The 26315-nt window shown below is 39.8% G+C and overlaps 2 protein-coding genes across 8 annotated transcripts in view; both read right to left on the bottom strand.

Moving 5' to 3' along the window:
- STRN (striatin) overlaps positions 1–18425 on the bottom strand; it is a 73418-nt gene extending 54993 nt beyond the window's left edge. For 2 of the 4 annotated variants that reach the window (XM_069800509.1, XM_069800510.1), the window contains exons 1-2: positions 18016–18425; positions 4740–4843 (exon numbers count right to left, since the gene is read on the bottom strand). In XM_069800509.1, coding sequence (XP_069656610.1) covers positions 4740–4843; positions 18016–18327 — 416 coding nt within the window. In that variant the 5' untranslated portion in view covers positions 18328–18425. The remainder of the gene's footprint in view (positions 1–4739; positions 4844–18015) is intronic. The other 2 variants (XM_069800511.1, XM_069800513.1) reach the window with 1 other exon arrangement.
- A 3164-nt stretch (positions 18426–21589) lies between these two features.
- HEATR5B (HEAT repeat containing 5B) overlaps positions 21590–26315 on the bottom strand; it is a 61230-nt gene continuing 56504 nt past the window's right edge. For all 4 annotated transcript variants that reach the window (XM_069800504.1, XM_069800505.1, XM_069800507.1 and 1 more), the window contains exons 35-36: positions 24153–24366; positions 21590–22543 (exon numbers count right to left, since the gene is read on the bottom strand). In XM_069800504.1, the coding sequence (XP_069656605.1) occupies positions 22239–22543; positions 24153–24366 (519 nt within the window). In that variant the 3' untranslated portion in view covers positions 21590–22238. The remainder of the gene's footprint in view (positions 22544–24152; positions 24367–26315) is intronic.

Genomic DNA, 26315 nt, shown 5'->3' with positions numbered 1-26315 from the left:
GATTACATGGTGTTGTACACCATTGGCCCTTAAATTTATTTTAAGGCCAAACTGGACTAAGATTTCATCTTTCAGAAGATTTAACTTTGTATATCACAGGCAGAGACCAGCAGAAATACAAATATCACAGAAGAATCATGTCCTAACAAAGACAGGCAACTGAAGAGCTGACAATCCCAAACAGCAATCCTTATTTTTAATATTGCTGGTAAAGTTAAAAACAAAAAGCCATAGACCTTTGCCTGCACAAAATGACAAAAAACCCAATGCCAAAGTCAAACCAAAATTAATTAGAATTAATTAGTATAAATTCAGGTATCTGAGCAAGACACGAGTTAGATGTGAAACAGAAACATGAATATCAAGTCAGAGTACTTGACCCGGTGAACTCACCTTCGGCTATGGTCATTTTCTAAAGTTCAGAGGAATATTTTAAAAAAAAATTAAAAAAAATCAAGAGCTAACAGTCCATCAGGGAAATATTTTCTACTCTTCTTCAGGCAGCAAGTATGAGATTTATTATTAGAAACTTTCTTACGGTACAGCTGAAAATGTCACAGGTATGAAAGACAAACAATCACCTTCTTTCCAGAGCACACTAAGGAAAGGGCTGAACACAACAACTCAGACTCCCAAGAGAGAGTCTTGACCATTCAGTTACACACATTGCAACCAAAGGCTATGAAACTTCTCACAAAACCAACTTTAATTCCTTTCTATACAAATTCTGAATATAGCTTATTCCATCAGCATTTTTATATTTAATCTATTTCTACAATAACAGAACATCTCCTGCCCACCTGTCATGCTTAATTTCTCCGCTTTTTCAGAAATCACATAGTCCACTTGTTAACAGTTTTAGACTGGCCCTCTGCAGTTCACACAATTCCAGTTCACACAACACAGCAGTGAGATACTATTATCACAAAAAAGAGCAAACGTATTTTTTCTGTAAATAAGTATAAAGAAAAAAAGTTTCTCCAACCTTTGTATCCTGTGGTGAAAAACAAGGACAGTGGTTTTGGGGCAGGGGAAGAAGGAGGGAAACAAATGACAAAGATGAGCCTTTATTATCTGAAACTTGTTCAACTTGGATGATTTACCTTCAATTTCTGAAAATTACATCTGAATTATTAACAGTATGCAGATACTGAAAAATTACTTGAAAATAACTAGCTGAAGGATACAACTTTATAGAACGTGTTTTCCATCTGATAACTAGCCTCCAAGTTGTTTGGAAGAAAGCCATTTTGAGGCTGTGAAACTATGTTACCAAGTAGATGCCCTTACTCAGGTAAGTATGAGTATTACCACCACTCTGGCTTTTGCACTTCACCACACAATTCTCCTTTTTTCATTAGCAGTATTTTCTTTAAACTACATGTCTTCTATGCAAACAGACCTTGGAGACATTCAACATGGCTGCCACAACACTTCAAGACCTGCTTAGGAAAACGCTAAAAACTTTCATCCTTCTAAATTTCCTAAGACTCAGAGCAGTGAAACTTTTCTGAATACTTCACACAGAAACAAGTTTGATCCTGATCAAAAAAGGCCACTATTTCTTGGAAATATCTGCTGCCAGACCTGAAGCATCTGATCCAGCTGTGCTGAGAGAGCCTGCCAAAACATCCGTAGAAGATCTGGGAGCCGCCGCCAAACCAAGAGACATAAACAAGAATGACTGCCAGGAACAGCACAGCGAGATATTCTACCCAGGGGAGAAGGCGCCAGCCTTACGCTGATCAGACACACCAGTGCAGAAAACAACATAAAATTAAATCAAGTGTTTCTAGAGACATGGCTCAGGAGTCCAGTTCTTCGGTTGAAATACGTTAAGACAGGAAATGAGCTAGACTAGATGAAATAGCACATGTACTTGAAAGAAACAGTACTACATTTCAGCTAGCTCCCAAAAATCCAGAGGAAACAATGCAATTTACTGGTGGTGGAGCAAGTATTGATAAAGTAATAAAAAGTAACCCTCAACTGTGAACAGCCTCACACTGCAATCTACTGGATGTTGGCAAAACTACATCAAAATTGCTGTTGAACAAATGACAGTGCTTAACTATTAATCACTTCCTTCAAAGCTCTTTGCTATTTAGTGTATTAAAGACTCTTCAGCAGAAATAAGTGGGCTTCCTATACATCCAAAAAAAGGGTAATCTTACAATTACTGACATAAAGACCAAACATTAAACTCAATGTCAGAAAAAGATGACAATCTGTAAGTAAAACTCATTTTCTACCTTACCCACAGTGAAACTACCTAAGTGTCATGAAATAGAGAACAATGACAATGCTTCCAAAGCTGTTTGTTTATAGTAAACTTTGAAAATATTTGGTTAACAAAAGAAATGCTGAACACCCACTATACAGAACAGCAGCTCATAAGTGCATATAACTGAGAAAACCAATGTCGCTCACTTCTTCCTCATGGTTTCCTGAGGGCACTGCGAACACGGACTACTCTGGGCCACAGTTTCATATGCTGCCCCATTACCCATAACTTATTTCATCTAGCTAAGAAAGATTTGTTATGCTGCAAGGCCAGGGCAGAAATGAAGGAACACAGCAATGCTTCCCTGCCCCCTCCCACCCACACCAACCTTCCCTTAACTCGACCAGAAATGTTTTCCTGCTACCTTGTAGGATCTCACTTTCCAGCTCTGAGATCCCAGGGGAAAAAGCCAGCATCTCAACTGACTACTGCCTGACCTGGGTGATGGCTGATTTAGGAAAATGCTGGGAAAGACAGCAATGCTTCCAAGCTCAGTATGTTGCCGTTCTCTTAAGTATCAAGTAAGAACACTTGCTGGGAGACATTTCCAGCAGAAATACAAGACTCTTTCTTCAGGAACTGGCAAATAATACTGCTGTTTAAAACCACAAACTCTTATAAATATCTGTGTCCAGCACACACCATTCACAAGCATCACATTTACTTTAAAGACCATTGCACACCCATACTGAAACTGTCAAACTGGATCGGATCAGCTGACTGTAGCCTACTGACCTGAGTAACTGAGGTCAGTACCATACACTGCAGAAAAAAATACAACAAAAGATAAGATACCTATGTAAAAACTGCTCATAAGAAACCACCAGGTGTTTTTTCCTAATCCTGACAGTGACTGATGCATTAAGATTTAAATGTCTTAATTTAGGTGGATTTTACTGAATGCAACTGGGAGGCATTTTCACTATCCCTATGGAAGCTTAAAAAAAAAAATAAAATCAATCTTAAAAAGTTTCTCTGATAGCACATGGAAATGTATTTACACAGTCTGATAATTTTAGATAAATAGCTAATTTACCTGGGTTATGAACATGAAGTATTAGAGATATCGCTAAGTAATCAGGAATAGCTCCCTCAGCTTTGAAATGCAAAAAATCTTACTGAATTTATATACCTTAGAGCATATTTTTAACTGTACAAGAACATATTCTATTGCCTCTGTCTTTTTAAAGTGACCCTAATCTTCATAGTCAGGCTCCAAATGTAAGCCTTTCCACAGCTATAAACCGCAATCTCCATTATGGATACATTTGATATTTTTGTGTGCTATTTGATATACGATCAGTACCATAACAAGGCCTGGGCAAAAAGGGTATCTACCTTAAGCATTCCTCTAAGACCTCCCCAAAGAGGAAGCAAGTATGCCAGAGCCCTGAAGCTACTGCTGGCCAGGAAACTAGCTGCAGCTCCATGCTAGCGGATGAATTGGTTGCTACCAGAGATGGTGCAAGGCACGTCTCACGTGCTAAAGCAGCCCATATAAGATGAGCAAATCTAAATGCAATACAGTGATGTACAACAATTAGTGTCCTTTTAAAATTACCTAGCAGCAACATCCTATTCCTCATTTGCGTATGTGTATATTTCTAATCTTATTTCTACTAATACAAACTATTTGAAAGAGGAGTATTTTCTTAAAGATAAGTAGGGATTATCTAATAGGAAAATGGTACGTAAGCAATGATTGCTTTGCAGTAGTACCATAAATACACTCTTTGGTCAAGAATTTTAAAAGACATTTTACTAATAAAAAAAAATTTAAAACTAAACTTGGCCTAAAATAAATCAGTTGACCACAAAGACTTCTGGAAACATGATAAAAAAACCAATTTGTTTGCCTCAAAGATCAGAAAAAGAGGAAAGTATATATAAGAATAAAATGATAAAGTAGACTGGGGACTTCTACTGAAATCCCCATGAACAAAGAAACAGACATTTGATTAACTGGTAAACACAAACATTTTTTCACTTCTCACACAATTAGACTCCAGAAGATATTCCTGTAGAGCCTATCATACTGAAAAGACTAAAAACTTAGCAAGATTAAAAACCAGCAATTACTAGACTGAAGACAGTTATTCAAGATTTCAGTTGTCAGATATTATTAAACAAAGCTCATACTTTCAACAAAAAGAGAATACACCGTAATTCTGGGGTATAGTCTATACAGCTAGGTGGAATTTTACCAAGAAAAACGTATTCATCATTGATCAACCACGGGTTTTATTTGCATGGTTTTGGAGCCATACTATGTTAGCTATTGTTTTTACTGTAATGCGGACATTTACACTACTAGGTTTATTAGTATAATAATATTGTCGATTTGAGAACTGAATATATACAGAAGAAATATTTCTTGGTTTTGTCAAATACAAAGGCAAAAGAAAGTATCTCTTCAGAATTTCTTCATCATATACTTATCACTAAAGCAGCGTACCTTTCCTGTTTAAGTGCATATTCCAGCATTTTGATTCTTCGCACTAGATCCTTCTTCAGATTTTCTTGTCCTTTTCTTTCACCTTGAAGAAAGGCGATCTGGGCCTGCAAAAGGAAGTGTTCAATTTAGAATCTGCATCCTCAAAACCATTCAGCATAGCTCTTAAGTGTGTGTGTCTCCCCCAAGTTATTTTAAAATTTGTACAGTTCAAAAGAAATTGGCTTAATGTGTTTCATAAACATTAAACACTTAGACAAAACACTGCATAGATGAGCCTTCTAAACTGCATGCTCATTAGAGATCAAAATAGAAAAAGATAAGAAATAAAGCAATTTTAGTTTGACAGGGTTTATTTCCTCTCTTCGCTAAATATTCAATAAAAGATTAGATAAAATAAGCATACAAAAAGCCTTCAGCAGATAAAAGCATTTACCAACAATAAGCAGGAAAAGATGATAAAGTATTTCTGCTCACTAACTGAAGTAGTATGTAATTAGTGTACTGTTCTATAGATACATGTTAGATACCTGATACTAGTCAAAGAACTGAAGTACAGCAGGTTCAGCTAAATGAAAAATAAAACCCAGTTTGTAATACCGTATCAAATGTTAATTATAATGCTTACTAAAATAGGTTAAAGAAAGCTGTCCAGAAATACTGCAATTAAGAGAGAGAAAAAATGGAAAACAGGGAAAGGTATTTTGGTGAGGGAGACCAGGAGACAAATGGTATAGAAGTAAATAGAAGTCAAGTGGAACACAGACACCTAACCTTTATCGACTTCCAGCAGAGAATTAGTATTTAGTTGCCTGTGAAAAATCTCCTTTAAATAGAAAATGATGATATATACAAGATATTAATTCCTAATCATAAAGGCAGAACTACCTGCTTTTGTACCTCGTGCTCAAATCAAGTCCATTATAAGAAGCAGGTTCTTGTGCTCTCAACTCATGAATACACATTTAGACAAAAATACCTACAGGCAGTCACCACTTCATACCCCAGCCTCACCTGCATTGCAAGCCACCTGCCATTTTCAGGATCAGAAGCTTTCTGCCACCTTTGCAGCTAAGTCTCCAAGTATCTCATCTGCCTCTTGAGAAGCACCAACAGGATAAAAAGCAGCTGGTCTACACCATCAACTGTTGAACACCAAGAGCAGTAAGCCTTTCATTTCTATAAATGCCCACTGCAGTTCGATAAGCAGTGTTTTCTGTAGGTACTGCAGTCTGTACCAATCTCTAGTGAAAGTGAGGAAGAAACAAGCAGGAGTATCCTCTCCTCACCTGCCACAGCCTTGCACGCAATCACCAGATATCTTAGTTAATGGAGACAGACACTCCTAAAGAATAACTTAGCTGACTTCAAATTTTTAGTGAGAAAAATAGTGTCTGTAAATGCCATTTTCTCTCCACCAAGTATAAAGGGAATGCACACAACTACCTCGGTTGAATTTTGGAGATCAGGCAAGATGAATTTTACTCCAAAAGGCCATTTGCTGGTGGCCAGCTACAGCAGCTGATCTAAAATATGACACCAGCTGACATAATTTCATTGCTCAAGTACAGTTAGTAAACAGCTTGACAGACACCTGAACAATCCTTAACCACCAGTCACCAACTAGAGCAGCCAGTTTATGACAAGTGAAAAACACTGGCTACTCCCCAATGAAATCAGTCTTCACATTCACTAGGGTAAATGTATTTGCAAAAAAAACCTCAGCTGAATCAAAGGACAGGTCTCTGTCAGTCTGGCATTGAGCTTCTCACTTAAACTGGGATGAACAAAAAACTACAATTGAATTCTAACATTTGTTTTATGCTCAGGTTTAGGGAAAGACAGAGAAGAAAGAAATGGTGCCTTTAGAGTCAGCATTTCCTACCCTGAAGAATGTAACTGCGCAGGAAGCATGTCAACTCAACAAGGTCACCACCTCTCTCAGTAACAAGAACAACACCTCAAGCACATACAACTTAGTGCAAACTAAGTAACTTGTACAAACACCCAGATTATAAGGCATGTACTAGTGCACTGTGATAGTGATTTCTCTCTCCCTGCCTCCACATAGGCCCAGCAGAAATAAACAAGTGGCCTTCAAGCCAAAAAGTGAGAGAACATCAAAGTACACTATTAAAAAACAGTACAACATGATGTAAATTGCATTTGGCTGAATGAAAAAGATCATCCAATGCCATCAGAACACAAGCCAAAGTGATCTATGATGTGACCTGCTGTCTGCAAGTAATTTCTAGCTAAGAACAAACTGACTGAACAGGCTGGAATGAAGCATTTTTACCTGGCAGGTTGGCAAAGGACAGCCAGTAATGGCCTGGCTCATGCACTGCTCTACTACAAAGGTCAAACCAGCATTACCATGCTAACATTTGAGGTTAAAGTCATCTTCCACTGGTAGCAGCCTAAACAACAAAAAAAAAAAATGCAACTTCTCAGTAGTTTTGATAATTTACTTTTGTAAGAGAGAGACGTAAATGGATTTGGTTAAGAAATATCACACGACACCTCCTTCATGTGAAAATGAGCAGAGTCACACTTCTGATACAGGGCAGGCCTGGCTCGGTAACTTGCCTGACTAACCATTTGAGAACCAAAATTCAAAACTGTTACCAGAAGCTTCTTAAGCACATAAAATAATGTAAATAATGTTCCTAACTCTACCTCTGGAGCTGAAGCATCTACATCTTATGATTCAACATGAAGCAAAAGGATTGTGCTCTCCCTCCTCGGGGCCACTGGCAGGCTGTAAGTATTATACACATATTGCACAGGAAGAAAGAGCACTGGAAGAAATATTAACTGATTCTTTGAAGATCTTTTATTGTCAGTGGTATGCCAATGCTCTTACTGATATCTTATAACTTTTCTTTTTCCTGGACTTCCAAGAAATTCATGTGTTTCTTACTCGAAACACATGCAGCAACAACAGAGTGGAACTTGCAGCCCAAGAGCCATCTCTCCAGCCCTACACAAGCTTATTGCCAGGATCTTTCAAGGTTACTATATACTTTACAGATTGGCAGTTTTCCTGGCAAATCAAGAAACCGACAAGTGCACCACAGGGTTTGAGAATAATTCTGCCTTCTCCTTGGAGGCTGTGCAGTTTCTAGCATAGTTTGTTCATGCTTTTCTTCTAAGTAGCATCCTTATGTCCGATACTTGTTATTTTTGAGAAATTCTGGCTCTGAAGATGAGAATGCTTACATTTGGTCTTTTTCATAATATACAAAAAGTAAGGAGAATATTTCCCCTCTTTCCCACAGGATGTTAGCAACTCTTATCCCTCATTTATATAAGTACTAGATAATTACAATTAAGTCAGCCTCAGCAGACAACAAAACATCAGTTATATTTGTAAGCTCAAATTTTATTGAAGAAATTCTTAATGATAATATTCAGGCTTATTTGTAATGCACATATGGACAGCATTAAAATAACTGAAATTTTATACCAACGATACTACTGTAAACAGTCCCTATGTCCTAAGCAGATTTCATTCTTTACAATGTTTGGCAATTAACTGAAAACATGCAGAGGAACCTAAATGTTCATACCATAAATGAAACAATTTGTAGTATAAATGAAAACTGAATAAATGAGTACACTGAGTTTAAATATCTAAAATGACAAATGATGACATCTAGCAGTATTTTCTCAGTCTATAGATAAAAACAGTGGTAACTCTAGGATCACCGTTTCCAATCAAAATATTTAGCCAACACCTGTCTAATGTCTGTGCAAACATTTAAAGTGTAAGAGGTCTGGGTTTAAATACGATGAAAAGTATAACTGAACTGTACAACTACAGTTTTCTTGTAATTCGGACGTAAACAGAATTTTATCAACAGATTGAGACTCCACAGGCCATTTCCCATTGTTGCAGCTTTAGTGCAAATCAAACCTGAAGCTTGCACTACCTGAGGGAGTAGGAGAGCAATGGAGGATCACTTCCAATTTGAATGATCTGCAACACTGTCCTACACTTATGCTTTGACCACTCCCAGGAAGGTTTGCCAAAAATTTCAAGAATTCACAAATATGCCCAACAAACAGGTTCTGCGACAACTGACCTTCTACCTCATAAGGTTAAAATGCATCAAGTTGTAAGCTAGTCATTGCAAACCTCTAAACCGCCTACAGGGATCAAGCAAAACCTCAGATTGTTCCTTGCCTTATGGGTGGGGCGCATCGGCTCCATAAAGCACCTGGCCCCGCTGGATCCACAGCAAGGAATCAAGGCAGAGTCTGCCTCAAGTTTATTCCAGGCTAAATGCTACAAGTTACTGTATTACAGCTAAACTGTAAAATTAAAATCAAGAGAGTCAGGAGAAAACAAAAACAGACAAAAAACCCAACCCCATTGGATGTTGGGAATATTGGGACGAGAGATGCCTGGAACAGTCTATTTCAGCTACAACCATACAGTCCAGTATTATACTTTTTTCTACTTTATCTCATTAAAGTTTTTAGTATTGCCAACTGCAACAAAACTTAGAAATTTTATGAGTATCCAGTCTAAATTAATAGCACTGGAACTATCTTAACTATTCAACTTCTTTACTGAGAGATTCTAAAAATAGCATTCATTCTTATATTAAAAAAAATTCCCATGGGCAACAACATGGTTGTTTTAGGAAATTCCCCAAAAGACTCTAAGGTCACATTACTGCAAAGTGGACAAAAGGATGAGGCAATGTTTTAGGTAGCACTGGGTTAGAAACAACTTTTTTTAAAATGTTGTTGACTACCTCATACAAGCTTAGCAGCCATAACAATATAATCAAATAATGAAATTGCATCTTAATAAATCTGGATTTCACCAATGTTTGAAAAAGTAAACTGAAATTTACACTTCCTGGAATCAGCAACCATGACAACAAGGATGTTAAAAAGTACACCATATCACCACACCTTTTTAGGCTGACACCTTGACATTACAAAACAGCAAGAGATTAAAAAAATATTTACCTTTAACAGAAAATGTTTAAAAAGAAACAATGCTATGGCTGCTAAACAAACAATGCATGTTTAGTATCAACTTTATCAGCTCCTGAATTTTACAGCTATTTCAAGTTAAAAGGTGAATTATTTTTTTTAGTTCTTAAGACTCAAGAACTATAAAAAGCCTTTCCATTATTTTCTTTAAAATATTTACCTTAATATTTTAAAGTAAACCTCACTGCAAATTTATGGGCACTTGAAGGTCAACAGGCATCATGTGACAAAGTAAGAGCTACTAAGACACGCAATTCAGTATATACTGCTTTTGTAATTCAACAACAAGGTCTTCACAGGTTGAGAGAGAGAACAAGGGAGGGGAAGAAACTGCAAGAAGAGTATTGCAAAAAATATGTAGATAGCTAAAATAACTAAACACATATACAGATGAATCAGCCTGGAACAGTTGTGCTAACCGGTCTACCGAGACCTGCCAGAACGATTCCACAGGCTGGGGGGTGCTCAGTATTTTAGATTATAGTTGGCTCACTGAAGCGCTACATATTTAACTACATTTGTAAATAAGCATAGGTATGCCCAGGGGGTAGGAGGAGAGGACATAAAACACTGGTACAGGGGAGGGGGAAGGGAAATATCAGTGGTCTAGTACTGGCAATTTTTCAGGCAGCATCCTTAACATTGCAACACACACCTACTAGCGCTCCATGCCAAGAGAGGCTAGGAAGCTTTTGTAACTGCCTGTAGCCATTTAAGATAATACCAAACTGAAGTGGGGCCACAGGCTGAAACGAGTGGCAGGCACTGAGGCGTATTTAGCTCCACCCCGCACAGAAGCGCCTCATCCCATTTATCGTCTGCACGCTCACACTGGACGATAACGCCTCATGGGATTGAAGCCCAGCACAATCTGCTACTGGCAAATTATTTTTGCTGGACTTTTCAGAGATGTCCTAAAACTGGCATCAGAGCTAAGCCCTGAAAAAATTAAACCATCCAAGAGATCAAAGATTTAGCTTACAGTAAAAAAAGGTGGTTGAAAAAGCCATTTACTTACATTCTTCATTTCTTTGGAAAGATTGTTTGAAAAACAATTTCTTATCAGTGAATTCAAAACTCCTAATATATCATCCCGAATCAAAAAATTATTTAGTAATTTATTCCTGGCAATACCTTGATTACTAATTTAAGCATGTCAACCAACAGGAACACTTTTCTTTCTGCAGTTTGAAGTGTTTTACCAGGCAGACCTCTGTTCAGATAGCCATATCCACTCTTCAGTGCTGCCTTTCACTGTCCTAACAACTGCAAACATCAAAATACTTGCCAAGTTAGCCAAGCAACGTATATTCAGCTTATTTAATCATTCTTCATAAGCAAAAATTTTCTCTAACCCTCCAGTCATTTTTATAGTACACTTAAGTGGTGAGTGTTAACTATTTTTCTTCCTTCTTTTGAGTCCCAGGAGCATGCTCCATGTAGACTGATTTAAGGACAAATAGAGAGCAAGTTTTAAACGTGATATAATTCTACAGGCAACACCGCAATGACACGTCACAAAATAATCGCGTATTATGAGCAAAAGTCCAAATTGAAAATGCTCAAATTAATTGCTTTCCACTTGCTGTACAAGAAAGGCAGAAATGCAGCAACAGCAGTCAGCAGCAGAACTGATAAACAGACTCAGGGCCCACATTTAAACTCAGACAATGGAAGTTCACAGGTTGAATGAATCAGTTGGGGTATAGCAAGACAAGAGAGAAGAAATCTGGAGGAGATTTTTAGATTTGGCTTTGGTAGCAAAAAGAGGAGTGAACCAGACTTGACCACACGAGTATTTGCAAAGGCAATTGGCACATTCTCGTTTCTCGCTCCTACAGCCATGAGCAGCTACTCCTTGTATTCAAGCATGCACCACCACCCTGAACTGACCAGAGCATCAAGTGAAGCAGATACAAAAATAACTGATTTCATTCTCACCTCCTGTTTACAAGCTTGGATATGAACATCATGCATGCCATTTTTGTTCTGATGCTTTTGCAATCCTGCCCTATGTGACTGCCCTAAACAGAAACATATTCCTGGCTAAGAGCAGAAAAAATGCAGTCTTTCCACACTGCGATCTTTAATTTAACTTCTTTGTCACTGGGTTATTTTCAAAATATTCAATATTAGTTAGCATATAGCAAACTCCTTTCAAACAGGAAAAGAACATCTTCTAGATGAGTCCATCTACAGGCCCATACAGAACAGGTCATTATGATAAAGTGAACCTTTGTTTTCACATTTCAGAGTATTTTTATTTCTTGTGTATCGTCTGCAAAGCTTGGATTCTGAGCACTCTGAAGTGATTCAGAAGAGCAGTTTCAAGTATCTGAGCATTTCTCAGCATTTAAAAACAAAACATAACAATCCTTCATCTACTTCTAAGTCAGTTCTTGCCACTTTTTGGCTAAGGAACTTCGAAAGGAGGACTTGACAAGGCCTGGCAGCCTTGTGAAGCCAAATATGTGAGTAGATTGCTGACCAATACCTATTTTCTCAGAAAACTGTCTACGGATATCAATTTTAGTCAAGGCTTGGCATTTGTACAGCCTTACTTCTTTTAGCATTAAATGAAAATGAACCAAAAGTCTCTGGAGATAAATGTGATCCTCCTTAGGGAATTTTATGCAGCCTGTTCTAGAATTAGTAAATAAAGTTTCAGTGTCTACAGAAATGTCAATAAAGGCCTTGAGTAGGATGCAGAAATACCAATTTAAATTATAAACGTGCATTAGTGAAGACACATAGGGTGTTTCACCATATGCTAACCTGACAAGGAAAACCAAAGTTTTCCACCTAGAATATAACAACTTATTCAATTTTTTGCTTAATTCAATAATTCTATACCAAATCATGAAAATCAGAAAATCCTCTACTTTTTTAAAGTATAACTTTGTCAAAAGTGTCTGTAAGCTTTAAAGACCACTTGGAGACAATGTAACATTGCAAAACTCCCTGTCCATGCCACATCAATATTTACAGCAGCACTTTCATAACAGAGTTAGGCCCACTTAGGAAACACATTTTCATTACACTTAAACTAAATTATAGGTTTAACAGATTTGAGAAGAATGGGAAAATCTGATGCTGGGAAATGCTCAGATCATTTATGCAATTAAAAAAAATAATCAAACAACTATAAAAATCAGGTGCAGACCTGCAATGAACCAGTCTCATCAGTTTGTATTTATATTCTACTTCTCTACAAAAGCTACAAATTTCTACAATACAGCTCTTTCGTCACTGAACATTTACTCCCACCAGTCCTCCTGGCTTAAATAAAACAAGCCATGACAGCTTATCAATGAGTATATTGGGATTAGCTGGCAAACATGCATATAAGCAAACAGGAAAGAAGAGTACAGAAGCTTCTCTTTGCATCACAGGAATTTGGCAACTACAATGTTTGATAAAAAAACTTAGCAAAAGAAATGATATGTGGTAGTCACTGAGACCCATTTAGTACCATCTTCCCCTACTAAACATGCCTCACTATTGTGACCATGGCTCATTTTCTTCCACCTGTCTTTTGATTTATCTGACGTATTTAAAACAATAAAGTTGAGAATATTGTCCTTCTGGTGTGGAGAGGAATTTAACATTAATCACTGTTTTCTTAGTAACATCTGCCTTATAAGAAAAATACTTTATCAAAGACTTGTACAGCACTTCTGCCAATTCATCTTTCACAGAGAATCTCAGAGATTCGACCCACACCATCATATTTGTAAATCTTATACAAAACTTCTTCAAACTGTATTTTATCTTCTATTTTATTGGCCAAACCAAATTTTTATGAGTTTTCCATTAACTAAATAACTGATTTCATCAACTCACTGCTCAGTCCTTTTTCTCTGAACAATATTTTCAAATTATCCAGCTATCAGAATAATTTTTAACTAGAAACTTAATCCAATAAGAGGACCGTTATCTAAAAGCCAACAAACTGTAAATATCAACTATTTCTGAATCAAGTAATGAATGTCCTAAACCACACTATAAATAGCCACAGCCATCTGCCTGATTTGCCCCTTCTCCTCATTACTTTAACTTGTCTATCTCCAAGGACAATCTTACCATGTAGCATGCCTGGTTTTACTGCCTGCCTCCTGCCTCAGAAAAGCAGCAGCAAGGGGGAAGATCACCATCCATGACCCCCCCCTCCAGAGAGCTAACATTACTAAATCTGACTTCCATAACTGACCTCAAGTGCTTATCTATTATTTCCATCATATTCCTTCTACTACAGTTGTCTGCTATCATTTAACCACATTTTACCTCATTTCACCACGTTTTATCTCATTTCATTAACTCTTTCCCTATCATTTAGGGGTTGTGGTTTTTTTTTCGTTTGGCACTGTCTTACAAGGAATATTTTTAACAAAGCTGTGGAAAGACAAGTACATTGTACCCACCCATTCTCCGTAATTTCCTTGCAAACCTTTTCAAAGGAAAGTTTACCCAGGAAAAATAATTTTAAGGTAACCCTGTCAGGTCCCACTACTCCAAGGCAGTCTACTACTCTCAAGAAACAGTTACCAGTTAGAAGAAATGAAAACCTTAGTAGGAAAGAGGACAAGAACTATAAAATTCCTTAGCAGGAAATGGGGTGTCTATACATGCAGTTACATACAGCATAGCAGTTTGTCACAATTTAGAACATTTGTGAAATGCGGAGAAATGCCAAAGTCTGCAAATCAGCATTTTTGCCAGAAAAATGTTTGTCAGAAGCACAACTTTCCACAGCAACATATGCATTGCTTGCAAAGACAAAAATTCCAGTCAAAACAAAAGCCACACACACACACAAGTGCCTTCCAAGCTCATCCAGCCCAAAAGCAGCAGAACTCAACAGCTTTGTCACTTGCTGGGACAAGGATGTGCATCAGCAGTGCACAGCTCTGTGGGGGTCCCAGCCGTGGGGGCAGAGTCCCCATTGCTCTCTCCCAGGGGTGGCAGATGGTTAATTAAAAGGAAATAGCATCCATAACAGAGAATCACCCCCAACCAGTCAGAAGACGTATGGTTAAGGCAAGACACCAATATGGGAGGCAGTTCAAACCCTGCTTGCCTCAAGCAAAGATACGAATTTCAGTGCCCTGCATATGCATTTGCTCAAACTCTTGGCTATTTTAGGATGGGCTTGTCCAATACATAACAACAACTCTGAAATGCCTCAGAAACACAGTCCATAAAAATGCAGAATGAAAAAAAACCCTTAAGTTTAAAACTTTTGCAGAACAGGAAACCCTTTCTTGTCAACTCTCCCAAGCAGCTACTAGAAGAACCTAAGAAAAGGAAAATTACTCATTTCTGAAAAGATATGAAAATAAATGATAATGCTATAAGACACAGTTTGTGAATACTAAAATGAGGATTAATAATGTTAGTATTTATTCTAGTGAATTACTTCACAGGGCATCATGAAAATTTATTCCTAGGATAATTTTTCAATCTACAGATGTCAAAGGACCGTAAACAGAAAGCAAGCATTAAAAGTGAAATATGTAATTAGCAGATAAGCATCTACAGGAACTCTGTGTGAATCTGTTTTCATTCTTATTTGAAATACACAGCTTAGTAATGATACTTGCTTAGATGTAAGTATTGAAGTCCTCTTTCACCCTGAATAAGGAAGATTATATAATAGAGGCAACAATAATTTCAAAAGGTTCAATAATTAGGAAATCAGAGTAAACATGAATATTTGCCAGGGAAAGCAAAATATAGGCATTTGATAGGAAGAAAAACCTTGGAAAGGCAGTACTAGACCAGTAACTAAGAACAGAGAGTAAGCTGCCTGGCCTGCCAACTCATATATGTTATAAACTTAGGTGTGTGTCACCCAAACAAGCATCACATAATGCAACAGAAAGGTAGGCTACCTGAATGTCACATTTAGTTCTACACAATTAATTACAAGGAAAAGAAAAAGAGAAAACAAAAAGAAGCCCAGAGGAGAGCAAAAGGAAGACAGGAAATCACAGTGAGTCTGACTTACAAGGTGTTTTCTGGAGAGAGGATATAGCTTAACTAACCAACAACTACAGAGCAAAAGTCAAGCACGGTAATACTGTGGCATAAAGTATCTGAAGTATTTAAACATCATGACAGGTAAGCAACTGGATATAAAAAAAGTCTATCTCTAAGAAACAAGATGAACTGCAGAAAAAAATTACAGGATACTAAGCAGACCATCCAAAATAAATCCTCTGCCACACAGCCTCCCAAGAGAGCTATTATCTAACACTGAAATTTACATAGGATAGACGACTAGTGAAGTCCAATCAGGAGCACTGCATCTTTATCTCAAGAGAGACAAACTGCCCAACCTCAAACTTCCCTTATTCTGTTAAACATTTCCGAATATATAGGCCAACAAAAGGCTTCAGAAGGAGCACAGAACTAGCTTTTAATTAACGCTGCTCATCCTTCAGCTGTACATGTACAATTTCTAAAAGCCATCACAATTTCTAAAAGGCATCCTGTACTTGCTGAACCCCTAACACAAACCTCTCACATGGATCAAAGAACATTCAACTGCAAATGGTCACAGCAGATGTAACGCCTGATGACTATAGAGACAGCCAAGAATTTTGCACCTTTCTGAACATGACTCCACAGCAGATAAATGCTGTTACAGCTCATGGCAATGCCAGCCACAGCTAATTATAACTTTATTGAGATGTTTTGGAAAGAGCCAAAGGCGTTCAAGCAAACAACTTGTAATGGGTTACATTCCCAGTTCTGCCACTGACAATGCACGACTTTGGCAAATAGTTTAAATACTCTACTTCTTTCCTCCTGTCTCATCCATACCACTTACCAAGCTTTTGAGGGATACTTGGGGGAGGAGGGAGCAAGAAGAATAGCATGCTAGCTTCTATTGAAGGGCACTATAAACATGCAAAGCATTATTGCTATTAACGCCCTGGCAGAATCTCTTAGGTCCTGTAAAACAATTTTTTTATCCAAAGCAATTTTTCAGATTTCTATCAGCTATGAAAAAATGCCACAATATTTATGAGACTCCACTGGATATATGACACGTGATGTTCTTCTTATACATAGCTAAGCTAGTTACTTTCCACATAGTATTTACTGGATGTAGCGGATAGAAACATGATTCAGTTGCAAACCAATTTTTCATTGAATCATTGAAGTTAAAATAAAAATTACTCTCTTGTCCCCATGATCAACTCATTTACATTCCTATAAGGGAACCCTCGGAGAAGAATGTCACATCGGCAACTCTTCTCAGAGCAGTTGTTTGATGTTACCATAGAAAGTACAATTAAAAAGAAGACTTCCCTACTAATTAAAAAAAAAAACAAAACCAAACCAAGAACCAAGAAACAGAGAAGTGCTTCACATTGCTAAACAGGCTGAAGACTCTGTTGACAAAGATGGTACTTTGAAGGAAAGACACAGAAAGAAAAGAGATGGATAGGAAGCAAGAGACAAAGAAAGGAGACCTAAAAAGGAAGCAGAGTAGATACTGTTCAGTCTCAAATGTGGCCAAATGAGAACCAAACAGTGGGCTGCTGGTAACGTGGGCAATGTGAGGTTTACAACAGAGATCTTCTTGTAAGCAAAGCCAAAGAGGAACAACCACGAAGGCTGCATTATTGACTGTTATTAATGTAACATGCCCATCACTGAAGTATCTGACAGTAATGGCTCTAGGCCAGCAGTTCCCAAGTCCTTCAACCGCAAGACCCCTATCAGTCCTTTAACGCATTAATGAGCGTATCAACCCCACCGCTTTTCAACTGAAAACACTAGGTAACGTGTCCCATAATACCGAAGGAGTTGCAGCCGGTCCCGCAGGCCTGCCCAGGGGGCCGAGGGCCCAGAGGGGCCGCGAGCCAGCACCGAGGGCCGGGGGCAGCCGCCGGCCGCGGAGGGGCAGCGGCATAAACGGGGCGCGCAGCTCGCCGCAGGCGATTTTTAACAGCGGGTTATGAAACCGGTGACAAGTTTAGGCAGCCGGCCGCGGAGGGGCACCCGGAGAACTCCGGGGAGGCGCCGAGAGCCGCGCGGCGGGCAGGGGCCGCTCCCCTCAGGGCCGGCCGCCATGTCACGCCCCTCCGCCCGGCGGCGGCGGGGGGCGGCCGCCCTCTGAGGGGGAGGGAAACGGCCCGCGGCGGAGCCGGGCGGCCGCTCCCTCACGGGGGAAGACGGGGCAGCGGCTCGGGCGGTCGCTCCCCTCCGGCTGCCGGAACGGTGAGACGGGGGGGAAGAGGTCGCGGGTTATTACCTGCAGCTCCGCCCGCTCCGCCTCCCACTCGGCGCGCTCCGCCTCGAAGCGGCCCCACTCGTGCTGCAGGAAATGCAGGATGCCCGGCACGCTGTACTGAGCCCGGGACGCCGACACCGGCGCGGCGGCTCCGGAGGCTGAGACCCCCCCGCCGCCGCCGCCGCCTCCTCCTCCTGCTGCCGCCGCGGCCGCCGCTGCTGCCGCCGCCTCGCCCGACTCCAGCCCCGGCCCGCCCGCCGGCGGCGGCAGAAGCAGGGCGTTATTGTTGTTGTTGTTACTGAAGAAAACGCCGGGCCCCGCTTGCTCGTCCATGGCCGGGCCGGGACTGCCGCGCTACCCGCCGCCGCCGCCGCCCGCACCCAGCCGCGTCCCGGCAGCAGCAACAACCTGGGCGCGTCCCGCCCGCCGTCACCGCCTGACAGCCGCCCCCGCCGGCCGCTACGGCGGCCCGGCAGGGACAATTCCAGAGAGCGGTTCGCCCCGGCCCCTCTCGCGGCCTTCTGGGAAATGTAGTTCCGCCGAGTGGCGGGGCGCCCGGCGAAGGGAGAGGCGGGAAGATGTCCCCGGTCGCCTTTTTCTCCCCCGCGCTGCCATTACGTCGAGGAATGACGTTACAGCGAGTGAGCCTCATCCCCGTGACGTGCCATGCTGGGGTAGAGACTGGCAGTCCGTGGCAGGCGGCAGCTGGCAACGCACCCGCGGGCCCGGTCGGCTGGGCGGGGGTGAGGGAGACCGCGGGGGGCAGCCCCGCCAAGCCATTTAAATGGCTGTGTCACACTCGCAGCCCACCCTGGGGACATAAAAAGGGCGGGTGTCTCGCAGCAGTTCCACAAACTTCAGTCGAGCCCCGCCTTTTCACCCCCGTTTTTTTCTGTTTCAGCCCTGTTCTGAGCAGTGCTCAGTGTCGAAGCACCAAAAACTGAAAATCCAGCCCAAGGCCACAGCGGTTTCTTGAAAATCTTTAGAAATGCTGTAAAGGGGAACGAAACAACATAGTTCAGGAACTACCATGCTGCCTTTTCCGCGAGGAGAGGGAAAACAAGATACTTTGACACTGACAGCAAAGCCCTGGGCTGAGGGCACAAGCTGTCAGCAGCACCGCTCTCCCCTACCTCTCCCAAAGACACAGAAAGACAAAGTTAGGCTTGCTTTCCACGCTACTTACATACTAACACCAGAGCCTTGCTGAAGACAGACAAGCGCTCCACTACAGCAGGCTTTACAGTACGGCTAAGTGCTGGCAGTGCGTGGAAGATGGCGCGTGGCCACTGAGGCTGCTGCGGTAGGGTTGGTGCAGGTGCTGACAACGCGCCCCGCCACCCCTCACCTTGCCCTGGGCACACCAGGAGCACCCCGCTGCTTACTCAAGCAGCGCTTCCTGTTTCCTTCTGGCTGTTCCGAAACTGTAGTCGCCTGCTTCGTAACCCTGCCCTCAGAGATTAGAGCTGTGGCTGGTGGACAGCCTCTTTGCATTTTTAAAGAAGGAAAGACAACTAAGGAAGCTTACAGAGAGCATCAGAGAACAGAGGGGAACAGGAGCAAAAGCACAGAAGAGGGAACGCGCTCTGGGGGACCTCAGCAGGGACCCCGGGGTAGAAAAACAAGGCTCACCCAGAAAGGAAGGAAACGGCAGAGAGAGGAAAGACATGAAGGGGAAATGGAGCAAACGAGCTTCATGAAAAAGCACATTAAAAAGGCCACTGACAAAGACGAAAAGGAGGGTGACAAAGAACAATAAGCATTACGGGCGTTTCAAGTTATTTCATTTTTTTTAATCAAATGAAATTTGATGCCAAAATATTACGTAAAACCACATGGTTATACCTTTAGTATCAGGAGCAAGCAGAGAAGCAAACAAGGACTAAACTGGGGAAGGATGTATACAAATGAAAGTTGTGCATGTTGTATACAGTCACGCAGTATACAAAGAAAAACCTCTCCCTTCTCTATCCCTCTACATCTATCCAGTGCTATTTTCCCTTCCGCTAACTTTTTTCTATTCTTCTGACTTCTTAGTTACGCTTGATTGCTACACTTCCCTCCCCCCTCCCTTTTTCTGAGTTTTCAGACATCATGTAAACTAGAGTCTAACCAAAACATAAAAGTGCTGAGATAAAAATTAAGGTAAATAAAACCTAATTACAGACAAAAAGTTTCTAACAAACATTGAAGTCATTAATTACTACACTATGGGGGGTGGTGGTGTGGTCTAAAACCAGTTATAAAGTTGTTTTCTTAGTTTTACTTGCAAAATTGTGTTCAATTTTGTACTGAAAGAGTTTCCTTAATACTCTCTCTCAAATGCTAAAACAGGTTCAGAACTTCTTCAAAGCAATATAGCTTTGTAGTGCTGGAAACACTTATTAGAAAGTGATATATTTTAATCAATTTAATTCCCACTACACATACAAAGATGAAAAAACTAGTGAAATTACTTTCCTCCTCATGTAGGGCATATTGTTTTTCCTTTTGCATGCATCTTTACTCCTGCAGGACAATGGAACAAGACTTGGAAGTTATCATCTTTATGAAAAAAATATTTGAAAGATTAGAGTATGTACCACTTGTGTCCTCACTTTAGTACTAAAATATTGACTATGAAATAAAAGCTTTTCTGATTTTATGTTAAATATTTTGCACACACCAAATACAATAGGGCACAAGAGCACTGTCTTGTCCTCCATTTTGCATAGGTACTTAAAGGGTTATATAAGGTCTTGTGGGAAAAAAGAGACTAGAGGCAAGTGACTATGCAAAAATAATGATCTGCAAGTATTTCAACCAACTACTAATCATATTCAATTCTATCTACTATCCCTTTGTTATATTTGGGTTGAAGTAGAAGCTTCTGAAATATGCAGTTTTTACAGAGTATCCAGTAAAACATCAGAGATGAAACTCAACATGCCTAGCCAAGGCTTCTAGTTATGTGGCTTCTCTCTATAAAGCAAAATGTATAGAAAGATGCCTATAGAAGCCCATAAATTCAACAGCACTGTCAAAAAATTCATGTCAGTCAGTCTTGTATACACAAGAAAATACATAGTTCTGCACGTCTGCCAATGGGAGGAGTGAGGCCCGGCAGCAGACATTGGGAGTCACTGGCTCTGCGCTGGAAGGTTAGCACAGCACTTGAGCTCTAAGCTCCAAAATCTGCAGATCACACTCACTCAGATGTGAGAGGAGCTATGTGCTTTTCAAGAAAGAAAAGCCTGGTAGGAAAAGGAAAAACTGGAGGAGCCTGGCTCTCACTTGTGTTCTGCTCCCTTAGTCAGTACAGGTGCAAAGCACTCAAGTAATTCGGCTCTCCAAATTTTATCAAGGACTACAGGTAAGATATACCTACTGAGACTAAAATCTTGCAGGAAGTTTAAATACCTAAGAGTCTGGACAAAGAGCAGAGCACTGAATCATCATATTCAGCCAGCGTCTGGCAGAATAGGAAGACTCCTCACACACAGTGCCTTACAAGGGCCAAAATCTACACCTACACAAATACAGACAGCAGGCAGCTCTCTTTATAAACTCAATTTCTAATGCATTCTTTAAAATTTATCTTAGAAGAGATAGGGGATTAGATTCTTTGCATCCTTTATTAATTTTCAAGCATGGAAACGGATCTGAAAGAAATATACACCACATAAATAAGGACAACTTATTAAGACAGCATGCTTGATCGTTCACCTTGAGAAAGGCTGAAAATTTTCAATTGCTTTTTTCATGCAAGCTGAAATGATCTACAATGTCTGACAATCCCCTTCCCTACTTTGTTTTTAAAAGGAAAAAGTGCATACTTCTACACATGAAATTCCCCATGTACATGGTAAGTACTTGGTAACACTCCCTTCTTCCCTCCATCCCCACTGTGTTGGTTGTGTTGACACAATGGTACGATAACAATCACCAGATTTCAAAAACCAGTCAAAGGTTTGGGGTAGCTTTTAAAAATAAATAAAACTATTTAGTCAGATAGAGAATAGGGGTTTTTTTGGTGGATAATTTATAACACAAATTCATAAATATGATCACATTCAATTTCCTAAAAATCTATACAAGTAACACCACTTCCCTTGTAATGCATGGATTTCAAGTAATTACACGAAGCTCTATTAGACAGCCTTTCACATACAAATTACACAAAATTACAGACATATATGCAGTAACACAACGGGGGTAATGTAATGCTTCTGGCTACTTAATGGTCCAAAAATAATAAAAGTAATTCAAAAAAAGCTAGTTTTCAGTTTAATTGTTGGGGTGGAATGTACTGTGGGTGGTGGTTGCCTAGCAGCTGCTTTTGCTTTGCTGGCCTGACTTGCTCGGACTGCAGTTTCTAGACGCGTTTTTAATTCAGGAGCAGCTCCCATTACTGTCTTGAAAGCATGTGGGTAAAGTGGACCAATGTGCATTAGATTCTGAAGTGCAAATTCATGAAGATCCTTAGATGCTGTAGATGCAGAAGCAAAGGCATTTTCATTCAGTAAATAGGAAATCAGAGTGGGAACGAGAAGGGCAAGCAACTGTACTCCTAAAAGTAAAAGGAAAAAAAAAAAGTAATTTAATAACCGTATCAGAGAAGAAAACAAAAGAAAATTAATTTTATCAGTTATTAGACTGATAGAAGTAATTTTGTTTTCAGTATTGACAATAAACACTGTAATTAAAAAATGAACAAATAAAATCCCAACTGATATGTAGATGGTTTCCTGTCCTTTGGTCACTCAAATCTTTCTTACCAGGATTGTGTTTCAGACTTGTACTGTTGTTCATCACAGTTATTTTGTTCCTGACACTTCTTTAAAGATGCCTTTGCACCATCTGATTGCAGATGATTGATAAAAGATCATAAGACGTAGAGTGCCTATCATATTAAAGGATTCCAAGAGCACTTTTCAGGCAGACAGAAATATTAATTCAATTGAATCTGAATATCAGCCTCTGCAGTGAGCATAACAGAACCACTATTACTATGCAAGTGTTCACAAAAAAGTTAGGGACAGTTATCTGCTATCCTACGCCATTCTGGAAGATTCCAATCCAAAAACTAGCACCGCAGCTATACTTGGGCTAGCACAGCCTAATGAGGCCACAGCCCCAAATGGTGCAGGGATCAAAACGGTTTATCTTTAGAACAAAAAGGCAGCTGAACTTAAGCAATAGGCCTACTTTTTTTATCTAGCAAGGATACAAGTATGCCTTTGAAATGTGTAACATGTTAATTGTAAAATTTAAGCTCAAAGAAACATTAATGGTAACTCATGTGTCGAAAATTTTGTAGGTTATCAGAGTATTAATGACTTTCCCCTAAAGGTTTTGACTAAATTCATGTCTCCAGCCAGCATCAGCAAAAATCAGATGGTTTGTTTCCTCATTTGCTTCAGTTACTCTCTCATTTTACATGTGTTTCAAACAACTGTGCCAGAAGTAGAATGGGGCTCAAGAAAACATACATTTAGTGTTTGGTCATTAATGAAGAGAAATACCAACAGGGAGTATGCTGGGAGGAAAAAAAAAAAAAACCCAAACCCACACTAAAACAACAGTAATATTTTTACAAGGAACTTCATCAGCATTTAAAGCCAAATGCCTGCTGAGCAAATCTTTAGAAAACATGTTGTTCAGTTAGAGAATAACTGAATTTAAAGATTAAGTATAAATACTGTATTCTATCTACTGAAGCAAACAGAAGGCTCCATCTACAATCAAGATATTCTGACCAGTACAATTCAATTTCCTGGGCTTTTTAGATAAACTTTGTTGAGCTGGTAGAAGCAACCTGATAAAAGTGATGAGTCTGCTAAAATAAATAAAAGTTAACAATGGGAAAAAGGGAAAAAGTAAATATAAACGGTGTTAACTACTCATTTCCAAACAGAAGAAAACTTCTCTCATTACTGCAGTTCATGTTTAGAATTTTTTTTCCTGCAATCACCACAAATGCAAAGGCTACAGCACATCATAGTGTATGTGCTATGCAAGTCCATGTATCTAAGAGTTCTAGTACTGGAATTACAAAAGCATGTTGCATAGACATGGTCTATTTGTGACTATGTCATCAAGTTTCTAACTGCAAGATTGCTACTGTTCAATATTCTATTTTAGCATTACATGTTTCTCTAGAAAAGCTAAATACTTACTATTCTGCTCCTCACCAAGGGCAACCAACGTTTCAAGGACTTTAATTCCTTCCTGGACTGCTAACAGCTCCAGGTTGTTGTTTGGGCGGCTCCTTTCCACAGCTTTCAACTTCTCAACCATGATAGGGGCCAATGAATGAATATATGGAGTTGACAGGGCACGATTGGTGTGTTGGAACACAGAAAGCAGAAGCTGGTAACACTTGGCTTGAACCTAATCAAATCAAGATAAATACATTGTCCTGAAAGTTATTTGTTAACTCAGGGAATTCTAATAAACTCTGTTATCTATGTATGTGAGAGACGTGATGCAAAAAAAAAAAAAAAAAAAAAAAGACGACTAAAGGGGAAGGAAACATACTGAATAAGAGGAAAGCAGCAACACAGCCCATCTGCTAAAACAATATCAGCCCGGTTTTCAATAAAAGGAAGGCCAGTTAGAAAGAATGTGCAGGTACTAAGTAGCAGTAACAATATGAACTCAGTGAAAATAAAGGAATAGTTAATGTCATACAAGTCAGTCACACAGGTCCACAGAGAACTACATCTTTAAGTCTCAGAACCACCAGCACTAATAGTACATGTATCTGCAAAATCATGAAATGCTATTCCAGTCTCAGAAGAGTAAAACAGCCCATAAAAATGACTCAGATCAAAGTGATCTTATTGCTCTAACATAAGCCAAGACTACAGCCAAAAGTGGCAGGCCTGTCCATCCTTCCTTCTCATTCTCCATCTTGTGCTGGTGGTAGCATAGGAGTATACATGTAGCCATACAGTGAGCTGGATCACAGAACCCTCTCCTTGTCTTCTGCTATTTTCTTTTTCCGTCCTCCCTCTTTTCTCTGGAAAGCAGGGATTATTTAAGTCAACATGTGGGAAAATGACTCACTGATGATCTTGTTTAGATGAACTTATGAATGCATTTTATTTGGGTGTACAAAGATCTTCCTCCAAAATCCCACACAAATAACCCAGAACTTTTGAAAAGGTAAAGCCCCACAACAAATATGAGGATAAAACATTGCACATGGTTTCAAACTGCACTCAAGTCTGAACAGGATGAGTTACTAAGCACATGCTGAACAGAAACATTCTAGAGGAAGTATTATTGAACACAATGATATGTGAAGAGATCCGGGGATGACTGGAAACAGATATATAAATAAAAATATTGAATAAAAATGATAGATAATAAAAACTAATTGTAAGAAAATACAAGTTATGCAGCTCAGGTCACTGTTAATTCACTAGTATACGGCTGCAAGTTTTCTATACAATTAGATTTTTAAGGCCTGAAGTAATAATACTTCTTCTAATACCATCTGTATGCTTTCTAACAGAGCTCCACGGAAGAACATTTTCTCCTAATGCCTTACTCAGCATCATCTTTGACCTGTTTCAACAAATCATTCCTCTCTCTCTCCATACCACTCCAAATAATTCCCTTCCCTTCCCTTTCTGTCTACATTCTTTAAACTTTACTCCTTATTAGCTGTTAGACTATCTGCCTTCAAAATAAGGAGTACAAGTCTCTTTTCTTACATGCAAGCATAATTCAAATAAGAGTTTTACAATGTCGTGGTTTAACCCCAGCCAGCAACTAAGCACCACGCAGCCACTCACTCACTCCCCCCCCATCCAGTGGGATGGGGGAGAAAATCAGGAAAAGAAGTAAAACTCCTGGGTTGAGATAAGAACGGTTTAATAGAACAGAAAAGAAGAAACTAATAATGATAATGATAACACTAATAAAATGACAACAGTAGTAATAAAAGGATTGGAATGTACAAATGATGCGCAGGGCAATTGCTCACCACCCACCCACCGACACCCAGTTAGTCCCCGAGCGGCGAATCCCTGCCCCCCACTTCCCAGTTCCTAAACTAGATGGGACGTCCCATGGTATGGAATACACTGTTGGCCAGTTTGGGTCAGGTGCCCTGGCTGGGCATGAGAAGCTGAAAAATCCTTGACTATAGTCTAAACACTACTGAGCAACAACTGAAAACATCAGTGTTACCAACATTCTTCACATACTGAACTCAAAACATAGCACTGTACCAGCTACTAGGAAGACAGTTAACTCTATCCCAGCTGAAACCAGGACATACAACTGCATCTGACAGAAGCTTGGATGAAATTCTGCTTTTAATCGATCTA

The sequence above is a fragment of the Haliaeetus albicilla genome, chromosome 13 (genome assembly GCF_947461875.1).
Source record: "Haliaeetus albicilla chromosome 13, bHalAlb1.1, whole genome shotgun sequence".
Lineage (NCBI taxonomy): Eukaryota > Metazoa > Chordata > Aves > Accipitriformes > Accipitridae > Haliaeetus > Haliaeetus albicilla.
This window is presented reverse-complemented; position numbering and strand designations above follow the sequence as displayed.